Source organism: Rousettus aegyptiacus, unplaced genomic scaffold (assembly GCF_014176215.1).
Source record: "Rousettus aegyptiacus isolate mRouAeg1 unplaced genomic scaffold, mRouAeg1.p scaffold_m13_p_1, whole genome shotgun sequence".
NCBI lineage: Eukaryota > Metazoa > Chordata > Mammalia > Chiroptera > Pteropodidae > Rousettus > Rousettus aegyptiacus.
The window spans coordinates 4919389-4938623 of NW_023416284.1; the positions used below are offsets into that span (position 1 = coordinate 4919389).

Sequence of the window (19235 nt, forward strand, 5' to 3'; positions counted from 1 at the left end):
AGTGGTAGTGAACATCGCTGTTCGTTAATACAGATTCTTTCCGATGCTCAGAGCAGAAAGGCTCAGTCTTTAGGACAGCCCTTAGGAGCTGGGGGCGGGGCACCCCACAGGTCCAGGGCCCAAAAAGCTGGGGAGGAAGCGGAGCCCCTCGGGTACAGGCCCCACGGTCACCACGCAGGCCCTGGTGGCCGCATCTTATTGGCAAGGACGTCTGACTTTGGCTAAAACAACACTGAAGAGTAAAACATCAGGCGGTTTGTGAAGAGACGCGATTCCCCTCATGTTGGTTGGAAACCGGTCTCTACTCCGTTCTTAAAATAGCCGCAGCCGGCCTGTTCTGACAGCGGGGTCAGAGAAAATGGCTTTTTGAGTTAAAGTTCCTTCAGCAAAAGCGTTCGGCGTTCTCACCAAGAAGGTGACCGAGAGCCAGCCAGCAGAGTCCGAGTCGTATTTATCTCTCACCCCGTCCGTCGGAATCGTTTGTAAGACGTCCGAGGAGCTGGATTACACACTTTCCTGACACATTCAGATGTAGGCGAGAACTCACCGCCCGTGGGTTACGTTTGGGCTGGCGCTCTCCGTACATGACCTAGGGACCTGGGGAGTTTCCGACACCTTTTCGGGGGGGGGGGGTCTGTGAGATCAGAGCTATTTTCGGAGCGGTACCGAGATGTTATTTGCATTCTCATTCTCTCGTCAGCACACAGTGGGGTTTTCTGGAGGCCGCTCACGACCAGCAGAGCACAGAGGCACGTTCGAGAATCGGAGGTCCTCTGTGACGCCAGACACTAAAGAGATCTGCGAAAACGTAAAGCAACGCTGCCTCCTTCACTAAAGGTTTCGCTTTAGAAAATATAGTTATTTTTGTAAAGATATGTAATGGGCTTATTATTGCCGTTTTTAAATGCGTTAATACATTTCTTGGTTGCAATTTCTAATATGGTAAATCTGGATCGGTAGAACCCATATGAGCAACAGCTCTTTGGAGCCCTCAATCATTTTAAGAGCATAAGGCGTCCTGAGGCCCCAAAATTTGAGAACCGCTGACTTCAAATAATGCTTAAGAGCAAAGGTTGAGACTTTGAGCTGTGATCCGGTATCTACTGGACCCTAACGTTTCGCAGTCAGAACCAGCTCTGAATTGTTGGACGCTCGATAGAAAAGTGGCTGTCCCTTTTAGGAGTCATGATTTTGATAAAGCTGAGCGCCCTGCAGGGCAAGCGAAGGCTGGCACAGGGCCAGGGGCCCAGGGGCAGGGACCTGGCCAGGTGCTCTCAGGGAAAGGGACATGGAGGGGGTTTGCCAGGGGGCCCGCCGGTCACTCCCGAAATGGGCTCTGTCTCTCCTCTTCAGGAGTCTCGTTTTCCTCTTTGGTGACGGCCCTGCCGTCCCTCGCCATTCCTCCTAACGCTAGTCTCCCCGACGTCTCCCCCGCTGCCAGTTAACTTCAGCCAAGGGGTTTGCTGGCATGCAGGCAGAGAATCTGTTTGTCCCCGTGTTTGGAAGGAGAAACTGAGAGTGACTCGGCAACTCCAGGGCCCAGTGGGGCGGCCAGGAGAGGCACCTGGGGCGGCATTTCTGGGGGCCGTCGCCCTCGGTGCGCACCCCGCAGGTGGGCGCGTGACCCCAGGTCAGGGCGCCTCCTTACTCTGCGCCCGGCACCTTGCTTGCCCCTGAGCAGCCCCGGGAAATATTGCCTAAAATAAAGCCGACCTGACGGAAGGCCGCAGCAGGGCTCAACCCACGTCTCCAGGCCGAAGCAACTCTGGGGGAGTTTCCTATAAACGCTGGGGTACAAAGTTCAGCCTGAGCAGCGCGGCTTGGCGCGTTTGCAAAGCAGCTCCAGGGCTTACGAGAGCCGAGAGACCTCGGCGGGCCCTGGCCTCCTCCGCGGGTGGGTGTTGAAGGAATGAGTGAAGTGGAAACTGGCAAGGCCTTTGCCAACTGTAAGTTCCCCTATAAAAGTTGAGAGGTCGCTATCATCAACTCCTTCCCGGCAGGGGGGTCGTAAATTAGATTGCTTCTCAAGCCGTTTTGACCTTGACCCACGGTAAAAACCACAGCAATGTGCTTCACATCGCACCCGGCTCTCATGTACATACACAGATAAATAAATGAAACGAAAGTTTCAAAAGATAATCCTTATCTTTACTACGTGTGACCTCGTTTCTTTTGAAAAAGAATGCGAGACTAAACTGACGTCACCTCCCGCTAACTGGTCCCAATCCACAGTTTAGAAAACATGGGATAAAGGACTGGATCAGAAGGACCCTTCGAATCTCAGACTCTGTATTTCAGTTTTTCAAAGAACAGCTTTCTTCCCAGGAAACAAGACAGGGAAGATCTGCCCGTTGTCCGCACGTGACGCCAGCGTAGGGGCCCGAGCGTCATCCCTGGAGGCGGCAGAGGAACAGCTTGGATCTGTGCTGCGGGGCCCCAGGTGGCTTCGCATCCCGGCACCTGTCCTCCCTCCTCCCGGTTTTTCTAAGTCACGGAATGGCAGTGCAGTGTGGCACCGTTTACCTGCACATATTCCCACCAAAAGCCGGGACAGAATTATCATCTCAAACGACTTGGCGACTTCGCTGCATCCCATCAAGATGGCGGGCACGATGGAAAAGATGTTGTTCAGCAGCAAAGTCCCTTTTCTGTAGAGGACAAGATATCAGCTAGTTTGGTCTAAAGATTTGCTCGTTTGCTTGGCGAACATTCACCGCGTGTCTACTTGGGGACGGTGTACAGGAATACAGCAAAAGGTCTTTGCAATCATAAACTAACGAACTAACATGATTTTAGCATAGTCTTGAAACCCAAACCAGGTAAGGGAACTAGAAGAACAGTCTGGGCCAACCTCACTTAACTTAGATGCTAAAGTCCTAAGTGAAATCGTAGCCGATTGAATTCTATGGTGCATACAAAAAGCATTCAACGTTAAAAACACTGTGTTAAAGGTTACACTGGAGAAAAATAACTGGTCCCAATCTACAGTTTAGGAAACACAGGTCCTTCACTCAAGAAGCGTCCTACAGATCTGACCGTGACTCCACTGACGTCCTGCTCCCCGGAGGACCCACAGGGAAGACTAGGAGTTCAATGCTAAGCTCCCGAGAAGACCCGAGGCTCTCAGATGCAGACCAGAGGTTGTGTGTTTCTGTTCTCAGACTCTTTTTGAAAAACACTGGAGAGGAAACAAGATCTGGGTTCTGGCCTTACCTTGACTCCTGAGCTAACTAAATCTGTGGCTGAGAACGGGGACTCGACCCCTCCCGGACTCCCTGTGCTCCTTGGAGAAGGTTGAGAGAGGAACTCTTAGACGCTCCTTAGAACGAGGCTGTCTCTCGCGTCCCAGGAATTGACCTGGGGAGCGGGCTGTCTTAAGGATCTTCTTTAGAATTAAATACAGAATTCCCAACGCTCGTAGAGTTAGGAGCCAAGATAGAAGCTCTGCCCTTGGAATTCGCTATTCGACTCCCAGGAGAGTCGTCCTGGGACCACACGGTTTCACGTGGAAGTACCTGAGAATCTCTGTCATTTCAGAGGTTTATAGGAATTTAAATCGGGATAAATTTTGCATATTACTTGGTCTAGAGATAAAAGAACAAAAAAGGTAGTTTATGCTCGTTGAGGGAGCAGAGTTCAAGAACACTATTCTACGATCTACGATCTTCATAGGAGTCATCTGGTGCTTGACTCTTATAAAGGCAAACAACAACAACAACAATGCCTTTTTTTGGTAAACAAACAAACAAAAAAATGAAAACAAAACACAAAAACTTCAAGGCAAAATTGCTGAGACGGAGAGAGTGAGCCCTGATCTCTGAGGGGGCTCTGGTCTTCCCGTGTCCACTCCAGAGCCTTGGGACCTGCCACCCCCACTTCCGGCCCTAACATCTTGCCTAAATCCCCAGATACTTGGTCAATGTCTAGTGTCTTTAAAATCACATCAGAAAACAGAAATCATCACAGCGGTGATCGCCTACTTTTACGATGGGGGATTTCAGCGTTAGGCCTGATGGCGGTCTACGAGTTTCGCGGAGCTGAAAATTCACCTTCCCTTACCTGCCCAGTTTGTTCACCAAGACGCCGACCATGAGGGATCCGATGAAGCCTCCGAAGGGGAACATGGACACAGAAATAGACCACAGCAGCGTCAAGGAAAAGTCGCTCAGGTACGTGGTGGTTCTGTCGTAGTAGGTCTCATTATAGAACGCTTTCATGACCTGGAAGACAAAGCAGAACAGGACGCTGAAGCCGTGTGACCTGGTTTCGCAGAAGGAGCAACACAAGTTGTCGGGCCAACACGGGGGTCACCTGGGCACAGAGATGCCGACGTTATTGAGTGGGAGAATGGGAGTCAGGACAAGGCTGTATTCACAGCAGCTAGCAGGAGGCACACTGGGGAGGGCGGCGAGGCCGGGGACGGGCGAACCACCCAGATCTTTCTAACAGCGGGAGGAATGACTCCGCGCTCCCAGTCTGTTGGGTGATCCCTGCCCCTCCAGGCTCCTCCATAGATCGCGAGGCTGCAGAAGCTCAGAGGCCAGCCCACTGGGTGTCCAGCCAGGCCTGGGGACCTGGTTCATCCCCATGGCCCTGCACCTGCCAGTCCCCTTGGGCCTGCACTGTGTCTCAAAGGTGTTTCCCTGTCCCTTGGCTTGAGGGCCATCGCGTGCCCTCCTGTGTGCACAGTCCCACCCTGGCAGCCACACCCAGGCCCAGACTGCCCCAAACCCACCTTCCCGGCTTCCCGAGGGCTGCGGCTCACTCAGCACAGTGACTTACCTCAGCAGGGGAGTTAACCACAGCCACGTTGTACCCATACTGGAAGGAAGACCCGAAGGCGGCTATCAGCGTTGCCAGGGCGAGCACAAGTGTCAGCCTCTGCGGGGCGAGGGGTCACGGCTTAGCCAGGGAGCAGCCAGGGTCCCAAATTTACTCCAAAGTCTTGTAGCAAGAATTGGCTAGAACCTGAAGGTCCACAGTCTGTCTGCCACTCGCTGTCCTGAAACCCGCCCGCTTCCCCCGACCACAGCGCTTCGGGCCGGGTAACTCTCTGTGATGGGGGCTGTCCCATAGGCATCGTAGGGACAGACCTTCACCATCTGGGACAACCCAAATGTCTGCAGACATTGCTAAATGACTCCAGCGGTGGGTGGGGCATCGCCCCCAGCTGAGAACCACGTGGGGGGGGGGGACGGGGGACGGGGGGGGGGGGGCCGGTCCGAGAGGCTGTCAGTCACTCCGGCACTCCGCCTGTCGTCTGAATGGCCTTGTGACACGCAAGCAGCAAATGTGCTCAAGCATCGCCTTAAACACAAACTCCTCTAAAAATCAAAGAGGAAAAAAGGTGAAAATTTTTAATTATTTAGGGCCACGGATTAATTTCCGTTCGCCCCTCGACTTTTGCTGCGGCCGGCAGAAGGCACAGTGAGAAACTAATTAAGTGTAGATTTCCGAGGACTCAAAAACACACACATTTCTATGGTAACACCCCCTTTTGACGCATGAGGAAACCGAAAATTCATTTAAAACGATCTTTCACGACAAGAGAGAATTCATTAGCAAAGTAAGGAAAAGCGGGAGAAAAATAAAAGTACAAAGAGCTTTGCTCTGAGAATCTATAGATCCGGGTCTGGGTCCGCCCGCTGCCACTCTCTGGCTTAACTGCCATGATCTTCAGAGTTCCTGCAAGGACGGATTATAAAAGCGTCCAGCCGCGGAGGGAGCCCGCTCACCGGGGCGGGCCTGAGTGCGACTCTCCGACCCGCGGCTTGAGCACCTTCATTCGCGTCCGCCCTGCTGCAGGGGACACGTGCCCCCCCAGTGGCAAGCTGAGGTGCCCCTGTGTTCCTCTAGGCAGTGTCCCATCTCATCTAAAGAGAACCTCTCTAGAGACATAAGTGAGGAGCAGGACCGGTGGAGAAACAGCAGTCACGTGGCCGGGGGGGGGCCCCTGGGGGACAGAAGACTTGGCTAAACCCCGGAGAGCAGGAGCGGACCTGCAAGGAGGCCTGGCCAAGAGCAAAGCCACAGGCAAGACCGCACCTCCTGCTCCCTCCACGAAAGGAATCAACGGGTTAACTGGACAGCAGGTTTCTGGTAAGGAAGAGAAGAGCCTCGGGCAAGGCGGCCTATCTGGCAGCAGCAGGCTCCCAGTCCTCAGCAATCGCCATCCCCTGGGGCGGGCAGGGAACAAAGTGGGTGGGGGCGGGCAACGTGCCCAGGAGGGAGGGCGGGTTCCAAGGCTGCTGCCACATGGCCCTGTATTTTCTAAAGGCAGGGTGTGTGCAAGCAGGCACACACCCCACACCCTGCACCCCGCCTAAGATACAGGACGTGCAGACTTAGCTCACCTCCCCCCACCCGAAGTGCTCCCGATATCCATCCAGCCAGCCAGCCAGCCAGCCATCCAAAGTAGTGAGTTCCCACTGCAAGCCAGGCATTGTTCTAGGTCCTGGGCCCACAGTGCAGATCAAAAAACAAAGATCCCTCTCCTATAGCTGTTCTACTGCTTGATTCTGTGGAAGCAAGGAAGGAAAGAAGGGAGGGGGGAGGAAAAAAGAAAGTGTTGATAAAAATATCCTCTTTTCTATTTCTCTTCCCAGTAAATGATTAACTATAAATGCATCAGGCTTCATTCATACTGCCAGGTGCAACTCCTGACCACTCGTTCTCTGCTTTGATGGGTCCCAAGGTTTGAAGTCCTCGTTAAAGCTCAGCTGGAGAGCTGGCTGGCGCCCCAGGCGCTCGTAGCCCAGACTGGGGGGCGGGTACCTCCAGGCACCACGAACAGACAGAACAGACAGCTCCCTGGCCGCTTTTATGAGATCCCAGTGAAAACGATCAGCCGCACAGAGCACACAATTTGGTTCCTGTGTCTTGGTTTCCTCCTGGGCTCCACAAGCCACAGGCACATTCTGGGAACCCCCAGGAGCCAGGGCTAACCCTTTGTGGAAATAGCAAAGATATTCCGAGTAGGTTCTCACTGGCCTTGCTGGTCCGAACGCCTTCATTCATTAGGGAAATATTTATTGACAACTGACTGTGTTCTGGGGACCACATTAGTCTGGTGAGCAAAGACAGTTGCCCTTAAAAAGATTATGGTCCAAAGGGGAAGACAGGCATTCTAAAAATTACATAACAATTTGATAATTAAACTATAACTACAGTAAGTTCTACAAAGGAAAACCACAGAAGTGGTTAAAAAGGGAAGTCGGGAAAGTGACTGACAGAGAAATGGGGACTTAGGTGAGGGACATGGGTTTGTCAGGGGCAAGAATGCCAGCTTTGAGGACCGCTGAGGAGGTAAAATCAAAGGACTTGGTGCCCCATGAGGAAAATGCGAGTCGAAACTGCAGTGAGATACCACTTCTCACTACCAGCATGGTTAATATTAATAAGACACAAAGTAAGAAGTGTTGGCAAAGATGTAGAGAAAATCGGCACTTTCTTGCATTGCTGGTGAGAATGTAAAATGGGGCAGCCACTCTGGAGAGTCTGGTAGTTTCTCACCAAGTTAAACACGGAGTAACCACATGACCCAGCGATTCCGCTCCTAGCTTTATACCCAAGAGAAATGAAAACACATTCACACATTCCCGGCACTAGTCATAATAGCCAAAAAGTGAGAACAACCCAGATGTCCATCAACTGGTGAACGGAAACACAAAATATGCTCTATCCATACGATGGCATATTATTCACCCGTGAAAAGGAATGAAGCACTGATATGTGTCACAATGTGGACGAACCCCGAAAACGTGCTAAGTGAAAGAAGCCAATCGCAAAAGGCCACCTGTCGCCTGATTACATCCGCGTGAACTGTCCAGGACAGGCAAATCCACGGACACGCAAGATAAATGAGTGGCTGCCTAGGGCTGGGGGAAAAGAGGAGGAAGTGGGGGGAAATGTGGAGTGACTGGAAGTGGGTACAGTTTCTTTCGGGGGGCGATAAAAATGTTCTAAAGTTGACTGTGGTGGTGGTTGCACAATTCTGTGAATATACGTTGAACTACATACTTTAAATGAATCATATGTTATAGTCTCGATAAGTGCACTGAATAGGAAATGGCCTGTGAAAGAAAGCCAGGGCATGAGCTTTTTTCTTTTCTATTTTCCTTCCTTCCTTCCTTCCTTCCTTCCTTCCTTCCTTCCTTCCTTCCTTCCTTCCCTCCTTCCTTCCTTTCTTCCTTCCCTCCTTCCCTCCCTCTCCTTCCCTTCCCTTCCCTTCCTTTCTTCCTTTTTAATTTTTTTTTGATTTGGTACTGGGGGAGAGAAAGAGGCCAACGAGGACATCACAGTCTCCTCCTACCAACTTTAAGATGACAAGTGGCCCAGTGGCCTAGAGACATAAGTGGGAGGGGGCTCTCCTCAGAGGCCAAGGGCAGCTGTGATCCTGGGCTGTGCTTTTGGGAGAAAGAAGAAACCACATGCCTCATGCCCACGGCAAATTGGCTTCCTGTTTTTCATAACGCTGAAAACATTGAGACTTCAGTGAAATAACCATCTTCGGAGCTGGCAACCTGACAAGATGTGATTCAGGACACTGGGAAGGGAGCCCCACCCAAACCTTCTCCCTTAGGAATTCGTCTCCACATTCCATTTCCACCATGAGAGAGACACTCTCCTTGTAAGACTTTCCTTATGGGGAACATCCAGCCAGAAGGTAAATATCCCTGGAATGTGAGTTCTTATGAATTGCCAACACTTTAAGTCACTTTATCATACTACGGAACCCAGCCCCTGGGGTCTACGTGGAAGGGGAGAGAGGAGAGAGAAAGTCGTTAACATCTCAGAGCCCGAGGTGCTCTGTGTTATCGCAGGGGGTGGGGTGGGGGCGGGGCGCGCGCCCTGGCTCTCCAGCTACCGGCTGTGTGGCCTTGGGCCAATCACTGAACTTCTCTGTGTCTCGGTTCCCTCACCTGCGAAACGCAGACAATGACACTACCCTTTTCACAGGACCGAGGTGAAGAATAAACGAGTTCATATGTAAAAAACGCTTACAGCCAGGTTTGCTATCATTATCAATTATTAATGAAGACCCAGAGGGAAAGTTACCTGCTCAACGACACTGAACTAGCTGATGGCAGGGGCAGGCCAAAAACAGCATGTGTTTTCATTTTCCAAGGCTCTCTTTTTTCCTAATGCATTTTCTTTCTTTTCTTTCGGGCCGAGAGTCCTCTTTCCTGGCAGAAAGTCCTTGGTGCACATCAATCAGATTCTTTTCTCTTTACACATGAGGACTCCAAAGGCCAGCGAGGCCAGAGTCACACGGCCACCAGGGGACAGAGAGCCCGCGGGCCGCAGCAGCCCCTGGGAGCCCAGCCCCACTTCCTGCGGCCTTCACCAGCCCTTCCACTTCTCCTCGGCTCCCAAGTCCTCCCTCGGCTTCCATTAACGATTTGCAGACTCTTACAAGTAGTCTGCCAGCGGAATAGTTTTGTTTTGATGTCTCTCAGGACGCCCAGCACGCCCAGCACGTCCAGCACGTGCCTCAGGGGGCAGGGTTTGCCCTCAGGAAGCAGAAAGGGGAAGCCTGGCTCTCCCTGGGCACTGTAAGCTTCCTCTTCTGGAGAATCGAGGGGGCAGATAGCTGCGGTCAGCTGTGTGTAACCATTTTAATTATTTCCTTTCAAAATGTATTACTCATTTTCAGGCACCACCACATAGGGCACGTCCATGCTTCTGAAGCCACGCCTGGCGGGCACGGCTAGGCAGTGCGTTCCTTTTTGGAGAGGAGGCACAGACCAGATCAGAGCCTCCCCTGACCCCCCCAAAACCCCTAAGTTCCTGTTACCTCCTAGTCCCTCTTCTATAAAATAGAGGGAATAACACTTGACTTGTCTGACACTTCCTTAGTTGTGAAAGTCAAACAAGATAATCCAGGTGCAGGTACTTAGAAATCTCTAAACCAACGGTCCCCAACCTTTTCGACACCAGGGACCAGCTCTCCTATGAGAATCTAACGCCTGAGGATCCGAGGCGGGGCTGAGGGCGTGATGCTGGCGCTGGGGAGCGGCTGCAGAAAGAGAAGAGGCTTCCCTCACCCGCCGCTCACCTCCTGCTGTGCGGCCCGGTTCCTCACAGATCCTGGACCTGGTCCACTCTCCCGGGGGTTGGGGACCCCTGCTCTAACGCAGTGATCCTCCTTGGGGCCAGAGTACTACTGACAGCTAGTGAGGAGAGACCAGGAATGCTGCTAAACACCCCGCAGCACACAGCCTGGCCCCGCCACAGCCCTGCTCTAAAGAATGCTCAAGAAGCAAGAACATTTCCGAGGAATGTGCTAGTGCCAGGTGATTTACATGCGTCGTCTCATTTAACTGTTGCAGCAGCACCGGCAGATGGTGCGGTCATTACCCCCATGTCTCAGGCATCACACCAAAATGCAGGCACGGGGCAGTTACGTGATTTGCCCAAACTCACTCTGAATCTACGAGCGACAGAGCATGCTCCCAACCTGCCCACGACGAGGGTCTCACGCCCATAACTGAAGAAATAGTAATTCACACAAATATGTACCTCTTCCCTCATAAATATAAGCAGATGCTGTTGTGATGACTAGAACACAAATTTCTGGAAAGTGTTAATAAATTCATATCATCTTTCTGTCTTTACGCATTTTCCTCCATCAAGGGATTCTATTCTAAAAGGAGAATGGCGGGTTCGGAAAAATCTTGCGTCTCTTAAAAAAAGGGTGTCTCATCATCTAAAATATAGAGGATCTCTGTTACAGATTTAAATTATATTTGAATGCTGCACTATCTTTTCTGAGTCTAAGTACTTTTCATTCTAGCTTTGCTATGTTACTTGCTGAAAAGGTTAATTAAAATACTCTGAAACCAACATCAAAACAAATCAATAAACATCCCGCAAGCAACGTCTAAGGATTTTGTTGCTGGTTTTCGGAATCCCTTCACCTCAATCTCTTTCTTTCTTTTTTTGTTTTGTATGCCCACAGCACCTGGTCTTCCTAGGTGGTCTCCCATCCAAGCACTAACCAGGCCCGACCCTGCTTAGCTTCCGAGATCAGGCGGGATGGGGCCCGTTCAGAGTGGCATGGCCGTAGGCTCAATCCCTTTCAATGAAGGAAATTGGAACAATTTAAACCTTCGAGTCTCTTCGGTTTGGTAACAGGTATTTTTAAAGGCTAGTCCTGTAGAATGATTCCCAAAGAATCTCTAAATCTAAATCTCTCTCACTGTCTCCTCTCTCCAGTCCCCGTAAAAGCCCGGCTGCCGGGTGAACTCCGAGGGGCAGGTAACACAGCTCCTAAGAACTCCCCCTCCGCCCCCTCCACCCCCCCCCGCCCCCCGCCCTGCGCGGGCCCTGGCTGGGGGCCGCTCCATGCCCCCGCCCTGGGCAGCACTTACCCCTTCCCTCTTGACCGGACCTTCTTGCTCCATCTTTGCTCTGGGAAGATGTGCTGCTCACGTCCTTTCAGCCAAAATAACACATGCACTGGATGGAGAGAGAAGACATCCCCACTGCACTTTGGCCGTGCCAAGTAACAACCAATCGCATTTTTACAGCCAGTCTAAGGCAGAATAACCCTTTCGGGCACCCAGAGGCTTGTCATTCTTTCACTTCTTCTTTCAAATTAGATGTCTAGGGTTTAACTCCTAAGCGAGCACCTCCCTCGAGGCTGCAGGCACAGCGCCTTCCTGATGGGGACAGTGTGTGACATTTTCTTGTTGCGAAAGCTCCCCACTGGTCAGGCTTGTGGTGAGTGACAAGAAGGGTTATTTCTGTCACAAACACATGAAAAGCAACAGCTGCCACCGACCCTACATCATACCAGGCACCAGGGGGATAAGAGAGAGGGTCCCCAGAGGCTTCTAAGAAGTCGTCCTGGCCAGGAAACCTGGAGCCGAGTCTCCGCTGGAGAGTCAGCTCTTGCCCAAATGACCGCACACCACTTTCTTGGAGGGTTTCTTATCGTCCTTTTTAAGGAACTCAGAGTGGCCCGCGGGCGCTATTTTCCGTGTAATTACCACTACTGCAGAAACAATAAATACTTCAAATCTTTTTATCTGCAGGGCAAGGAGAGCGAGCCGTGCCTGGCTGCCGGCCTGGGTCCTCCATGCGTGGCCAGGGGGCTGCCAGACTCCCGTGCCAGGCACGTGCTCCCCTGCCACGGGGCGCGTGAGGTCAAGTGGCCAAAGTCCAGAACAAAGTCCCACAAGGTCTGCAGACTTTCATCCTCACAGGACACGGTCCTTGTCTTATTTGCTGAGACACGACTCCGGCAACTTCAGCCGTGTCTTCCCTCGCTTCGCCTTCAAGTAAACACATACCTGGGGAGGCGCTGGGTGGCGGGCGCTGTCCCTGGCCTCAGCCGCAAGCCCGGGGAGTGTGCCCAGGCTCCCCGTGTGGGAGGCTGTGAGGAGGGTGACGGGGAGCGGCCCGCGGGTGTGTGTGTTGGGGGCGTGACCCTGGGTGTGTGTGGGTGTGTGTTGGGGGCGTGGCCCCCGGGGTGTGTGTGTGGGTGTGTGTTGGGGGGCGTGGCCCCCGGGGGGGATGTGTGTGTGAGTTGGGGGGCGTCCCCGTGGCCCCATTCACAAGGGGAGACCGACTATTCCCTCTCACCGACTTTTTTCCTTCGGTGCCGCAGCCCCATTACCACGATTTCCAACTAAAGTTGGCAAGACCAGATGTCTCCAATTCTGTCAGAGTTATGAAAAATTCTCCGAAGAAAAGGCACTTTAGTTGGAAAGAAAAAAGTCAGCTACTGGGAAGGGAAGGATACACGTTGTGCAAAGGAAAGGAAATGTCAAAAGTTTGCAAAAGTCAGGCGCGGGGGAAGGTCAGAGGACCCACTTCGTCGCCTGCGTGCCTTCGGGCCAGCGGGGACCTGATGGCGGGTTCGCGACAGCAGGGGCGACCGCCCGCCCCTGCCTCGACGTCCCCGGCCGGAGCGGGGGGAGGGGACGCTGGCCCGGCCCGCCCGCGGCTGTCGGGGGCGGTGGGGGCCGCAGTACCTGGCTCCTGCCCTGCCCGTCCCAGGACATCGCAGGACAGCCGTGTCGTGCCGTGTCGCGCCGTGTCGTCACCAACGCCTGGGCCGCGGCGGGACCTCGGCGCGAGGAGGGGGCGGCGGGGACGCAGCCATGCCGCCCCCGCCCTTCCGCCCGGCCCCCCAGCCGCCCCCAGCCGCCGAGGCGAGCGTCCCGCCCGCTCGGGCCTGTCCGCGCTGCGTCCTCTTTCGGGCTCAGGACCCTCGACCCCGGGGGGGGGGGGTGCGGGGGGCAGGACGGAGCGGCCACCGGCCCCTCGCCAGGGGCCGCCGTGAGGCCTGGCCGAGCCCGGCGGGCTCCGGGGACCGGGGCTCAGGCTGGGGAACGGCTGGGGCAGCGGCCCGCGGGTCGGGCTGTCCCCATCCGGGGTCTTCCTGCGCGACCCCGGCTCTCCCACTGCGAGTGGTCCTCTTGCTTCTCTGAACTTTCATTTACTTACCGCCCGCGTGAGCTGGGGACTGGCGTCCTGCTGCCGGGCCGCGCCCTCCCCACCCTCCCCTGTCTCTGTACAGCGGGCTCCAGCAGGGAACCTGCCAACTGAAACCTATTTTTGCCTTAGGGTTTTAAATGACAATGATAAACAACGGCGATTGGCCCAGGAACTTTTTGTGTAATAGCACAGAGCAGGCGCCGGCATGTCACATGTTAAATATTTCCAAGAAACGTTTCTGTTTTGACAGGACTTCTGAGGAGAGGGACCATGAATCACTCTGAAAGTCGCAGGGCTACGTGGATGCTCGCGGGGCCACGTGGGTGCTCACACGGCCTTCCTGGCGCTGGCCTCTCCACCTTCCACACGGCTGGAGTCACCGCAGAGAGATCAGAGCAGGAGTTTACCATTGAGGGAGAAAAGGATCCGAAGCGAATTTTCCCCTTCCTCAGAGGGCCTTGCGTTAGACTCGCCGAGACTCCTTGCTGGCCAAGGATTCTGACATGAGCGTTTAGGTCCCAGACCTTCATCCGTAAATCATTATGACTATTTATTAATATTTATTACATTATAAAATGTAGGTACGTTAGCACACGTTTTCTGAGCCCTACTGCCGCACGACAAGGGGGTACAACAGAGAGCAAAAATGACCATTTTTGCCTTGGCCTCGTGCAGCTTAGTCCCTAGTCGAGGAAACAGAATTTAGTCAAATAAACACATCGTCGAATTTATAATGATAGGAGGGCTCTAAAGATGGGGGTTGGGAGCGTCCCTAAAAAAGTGAGCTTGATTCCAGACGGGAAGGAAGGATGAAAAGAGCTCGCCCAGGCAAAGAGGCACGGCGACGGGGCGGCGGGGAGCCTTCGGGACGGGGAGCTGGACACGCCAAGGCCCTGTGGCAGAGGGGGTGTCATCCCTTCAAGAGGTTGCAGGTCAGTGTGGCTCAGGAGCCCTGAACAGAGAGGGAGAGAGGAGGGGGAGGGAGGTGGGGAGGTGGGCAGGGCTGGGCCCGGATTAGGGCTCGTCGGCCATGTTAGTAAGGAGCTTGATTTTTGTCCTAGCAGCAGAGAGAAGGCACTAAGAGTTATGGAGAGTGATTGGATTTGTGTTTTAAAACGTTCGCTCTGCCTGGAGGGCACGCACGAGAGACCAGTGGATTAGGAGGAAAGGAAAGGGAGTAGGTATTTCTCTGCCACACAGCAGATGAAAGATGATGGTGATCTAGACCAGCATGTGAAGAGACTAGAGAAGTAAATACACTTGAGAGATATTTAGGTTGTAAAACTGACGAACCTGGTAATGGACAGGATGAGGAGAGGGGACAGAAGAGAATTTCTACATTACTGTTGGAATAAAACAAAAAAACTATGAACTTCTTGAAAGCGAAGCTTTTCAGAATTTAAAAAAAAAAAAAGTTTATGTAGGGAAATTTAACCAGGCCATAAAATATTGAATTAGCACACACAATGGGCTGCAAATCCCTGGCCTGTTCTAAAACAGACGGCGATACCAAACTCCAGGTTACTGCTGGTCTTACCTCTGCTAGGAATGTTTGGGGATTTTGAAGTTTTGCCATGGCCTCTGTCATAGACTTCTGTGGCTCTCCCGACCCATCCTCAGGTTCATTCACTCAGTCCCTCTTTATTGGGAGCAGAATTTGAGCAGGACCTACAACTGCCCGAAATAAAAACTACGCCTCCCCATTGCCCTTGAGTTGGCACAGACAAATGACACATTTCCGTCTCATGCAGCGTACGCAAAGGTGCCCTGTGAAAGCTTCCAGGAGCCTTGCTCTCTCCTTTGTCCCTTCTTCCATCCTGCTCCTTGGAATGTGGGTGCCACCAGCTCGGACCATGAGGTTGAGGCCACATGGGGCCAGGGCAACAAGATGGAAGGAGCTCGGGTCCGTCACCCTGTGGAATTCTGGCACCTGGCCACCTGCCTGGACTTCCATTTCATTCCCTGTCACTTGCAGTTGAACCTAATTCTCGCTGATACAACCATCGAAGTTTGCCCGAGAGTCTGTTAAGACAGAGAACAGGAAGGAACTCTAACCCTTGAAGAATCTGTGAACACGTTTTCATATACTACTATGGCTCACATCAGATTTTCAATTTTGAGGAAACGGCTCTCCACTGGAAGTGAACGGCCTAGACCCGTGTCTTAAAGGAGAAAGCGTGAATCCCTGAGCCGATGGGCAAGTATCAGTGGAGGTTTACCGGGGCTGCTGTTTTCAGCAGAAAGCATTTGCCTTTGTTTACATTCTAATTAAAACGTTGCACGGGATCGAAGTGGTCTGCCCCAACCTTACTTTTTCCTTAAGCTCTGTTATTTTTAAGTGCCACATGGTAGAAATACGGGGAGCTTTAGGAACACACGTATCGCATTAGAGCAGAAATGCCCGTGTGTACTTCGGAAGGCACAAAATGAAGCTGATAGCGAGGTGTGGGGTGTCTGTACCTTGCTGGATAGGAGGGAGGGAGGAAATGGAGCTCCGGGTCATCCTCATGCCAGGGTTAGATAAGGAAGCCGTGACTAACAGGTCCTGGCGGGGATCCACGTACAGCCCTCCCTGGGGAGGTGGCGGGTGTGTGTGGGGGTGGGGTCCAGCTGGTTACACGAGACTTCCCAAGTCCAATCCCAGTGCCCAGGCAGGCCTACCATACCCCACCAGGCCTGACACCTGACTGTCAGAACCCAAGTGTTCATGCCATGTGGGTAGAAGGAGGATGGAGAAAAAGTGACTGACCCCAGTTAACCTTCTTGCTTCATAGGCCAATTCTGTGCTCTGCCACTCCGGAATCCAGCCCAAGATCCTGTCACATGCCCCCGAAGCAGCAAGGCTGCTGAACACACTCTGACACACCTGGTGAGTAAACCTGAGAAACACTGCAAGATTCTTATGCTTTCTTAACAAGAATAGAATTTGACCTTGCTTATCAGAATGCATCTGCACAAAAGGGCACGACTCCCGGGAATCATGGACAAAGAGCATGAAAGCCAGGGCTTCGCGAGGCTCCTCAGGGACCCGAGTGGCTTCTCTTGGTTATACATTGCTCTGGGTGACAACTCTTTTCTTTTTCTAACTGTGGTAAAAAAAACCACACACACACATAACAAAATTGACCATTTTTAAGTGAACAGTTCAGCAGCATTAAGTATATTCACATCATGTGATCGATGCCCAGAACTTTCTCATCTTGCAGAACTAAGGCCCATTTCTCCCCTATCAACTGGCAACCTCCATTCTACTTTTTGTTTCTATGAATTTGACTAATCCAGGGAATGTAGTATCTGTCTTTTTATGACTGACATTTCACTTAGCATAATGTCCTCGAGTTTCATCCACGTTGTAGGCAAGGACATGGAGAGATTGGACGGAACCCTTGTGCTTTTCCGATGGCAACGCAGAATGGTGCGGCTGCCGTGGAAAGCGCGTTTGGTTCCTCAAAAAGTTAAACACGAAATCACTACATGACCCAGCAATTCTGTGCCGGGACGTACACCCCGAAGAATTAAAACAACCATTCAAACGAACACATGGGTGCGTATGTTCAGAGCAGCACTAGTCACAACAGCCAGAAGGTGGAAAGAGCCCACATGTCCCTCAGCGGATGAATGGATAAACGAATTGTGACATGTGCACACGATGGATTGTGCAGCTACAAAAAGGATAAAGCACTGATACCTGCTACACCATCCTCCAAAGCATTATGCTAAGGGAAAGAAGCGAGGCACACAAAGGTCACACCGTACGAGTCTATCTCTGCAAGAAACCCAGAAAGGAGACAGAAAGCGCATCGGTGGTTCACCAGCCAGGGCGGTGGGGGCGGGTGGCGGCCACTGGTGGGGCGGGGAGGGAGAGCGACTGCTCAACGGGTATAGGTTCTCCTTCGGTGGTGACACAAATGTTTTGGAACTAGATGGAGTCGGTGGTTCTACGACGTGGCGAATGTACTAAATGCCACTGGAACTGTGAACTTTGAAAAGGTAATGTTATCTATGTGACTCTCGCCTTAATAAAAGAAAGGAAATCGACACCAAAATACCCTGAAACGCCGCGCGGCTGCGTGTCTGCTTCCAACTCAGCGTTTCGTGACCTCGCGTTAATAGCATTAAAAGATTAAGTTTCCGAAACAGGTAAAAATGATACCTTCTGTACAAAAAAAAAAAAAAAAAAAAAAAAACAAAAACGAGCGTGTTAAAGATTTTATTTAACTCGTTATCGAGGGGTCCAAGGCAGATGTTATAACTGATTCAAAAGCCAGTCTGCAGAGCGGACATCTATAGCCCAGGGAGATTGACGTGAGTTTACAAACGGATCTGAACTGGGAGCGAAGTCAACTGAACCTCCCCAGATGAAATTCGCTTGCATGTCTATAGATAAACATTTTTGCATTAGCATCAGTCATCTGTAATTTACATAACTGGAAACTCAGAGGCAGTAGAGGGCAGAGGCCTGGACGAGCAGAACTGTGCTGCAGGCCACACGCGGTTTCCACGCCTTGCCCTACAGTCATTGGAAATTGGCCTCAGAGGGAGCATTGCAGATGTCAGCAAAGGCTGGAGCCCCAACGCCCCCTTCTTTCCTCCCCCTTCTGGCCCTCGTGGTACATTCCCCGCACCCCCACGGCACCTGGCACTCCCCGCCGCCCCTGGACAGGGTAGCGCACTGGGATTTCCAACTTGGGATCCCGAGGACCATGTTATGAAGATAACCTGCCCGGGGCTCCGCAGGGGCCGCCCAGACAGGAGCGCCAACCCACGCTCTTCAGGTCCCCGGGACTGGGGTTCCTCCAGGCCTCCGGTCTGTGGACCGGCAGCAGCCACATTGCCTGGGACCTCGTTGGAAATGCAGATTCTCAGGCCCCACCCCTGACCTGCTCTTTCGGAACCTGCATTTTAACCAGAAGCCCAAGTGCTTCCAGCTCTCCCGAAAAGTCTGAGCAGCACTGCTCTTTGCCTTTCCCGAATGCGGCATCAAGGACTCCTCCCAGGACACCCAGCAGAGCAGGCAGACTCACCCCCCCCCCGCCCCCACCCAGGCACGTCCCCAGGCCTCTCCTCCCAGCTCATGCGGCCAGGCACGTCCCCAGGCCTCTCCTCCCAGCTCATGCGGGAACTGGTTGGCTAACCTCAGGAAGCACTCAGCACTCGCCTCTCACCATCTGCTTCTCCCCTGGGGTGGTGGGGTGAGAGGCAGGCAGAAGACGAATGCCGGCTGCAGGGAGGTCTTCTCTGCTGGTGCGGGAGGAGCTCCCCCTGCAGCAGGGCCGGGCAAATCCAGGTATTCATTGTCTAGGAGAAGCAAAGCTCCAGGAAGGATTAGAGGGAGGGAGGGTCTGCTTCCTCATCTGGTATTCTGATCAGGAGACATTCCCAATATGCTTGCTAAACAGAGACTGCCCAACAAGAATTAAAGACCGTCTGCTGAGGCTGGGCCTGGGGCCACTGGAAACAGGGGAGGAACCAGCTCTGTGGGGCAGGGAGCTGAATCATCAGTGTCACTTAGATCAAGAAAGGCTAACCTAATACTGGCCGCTAGGGTTTACATAACTCCGAGTTGTACTAAGCACCTGGTCTCATATCAGTCTCGTTATCCCCATTTTAGATAAAACCAAGGCTAAGAGAGCTCACAATTATTTGCCCGGAGTGACATAATTCTAAATGGCGGAGCCTCATTACCCACAAACCTGGTTCTTGGGCTTATCTCTTTCTCCCGATATCTTTCCTCGGACGAGCCTGTCTGCCACACGTGGCTTGATGGAGTCGTGGCTGCCTCCAGCAAC

The 19235-nt window shown here is 52.7% G+C and overlaps 1 protein-coding gene and 1 pseudogene across 4 annotated transcripts in view; both read right to left on the reverse strand.

Annotated features, from left to right (window-relative positions):
* Positions 1-19235, reverse strand: part of LOC107520166 (solute carrier family 2, facilitated glucose transporter member 5) — a 46436-nt gene that overhangs the window by 6926 nt on the left and 20275 nt on the right. The window contains exons 1-5 of one of the 4 annotated variants that reach the window (XM_036228318.1): positions 13456-13474; positions 11373-11460; positions 4783-4881; positions 4060-4220; positions 2524-2648 (exon numbers count right to left, since the gene is read on the reverse strand). In XM_036228318.1, the coding sequence (XP_036084211.1) occupies positions 2524-2648; positions 4060-4220; positions 4783-4881; positions 11373-11405 (418 nt within the window). In that variant the 5' untranslated portion in view covers positions 11406-11460; positions 13456-13474. Of the gene's footprint in view, positions 1-2523; positions 2649-4059; positions 4221-4782; positions 4882-11372; positions 11461-11797; positions 12270-12296; positions 12422-13455; positions 13475-19235 lie in introns of those variants that run through there. The other 3 variants (XM_016163614.2, XM_016163615.2, XM_036228322.1) reach the window with 3 other exon arrangements.
* LOC118606576 lies at positions 10952-11070 on the reverse strand (annotated as a pseudogene).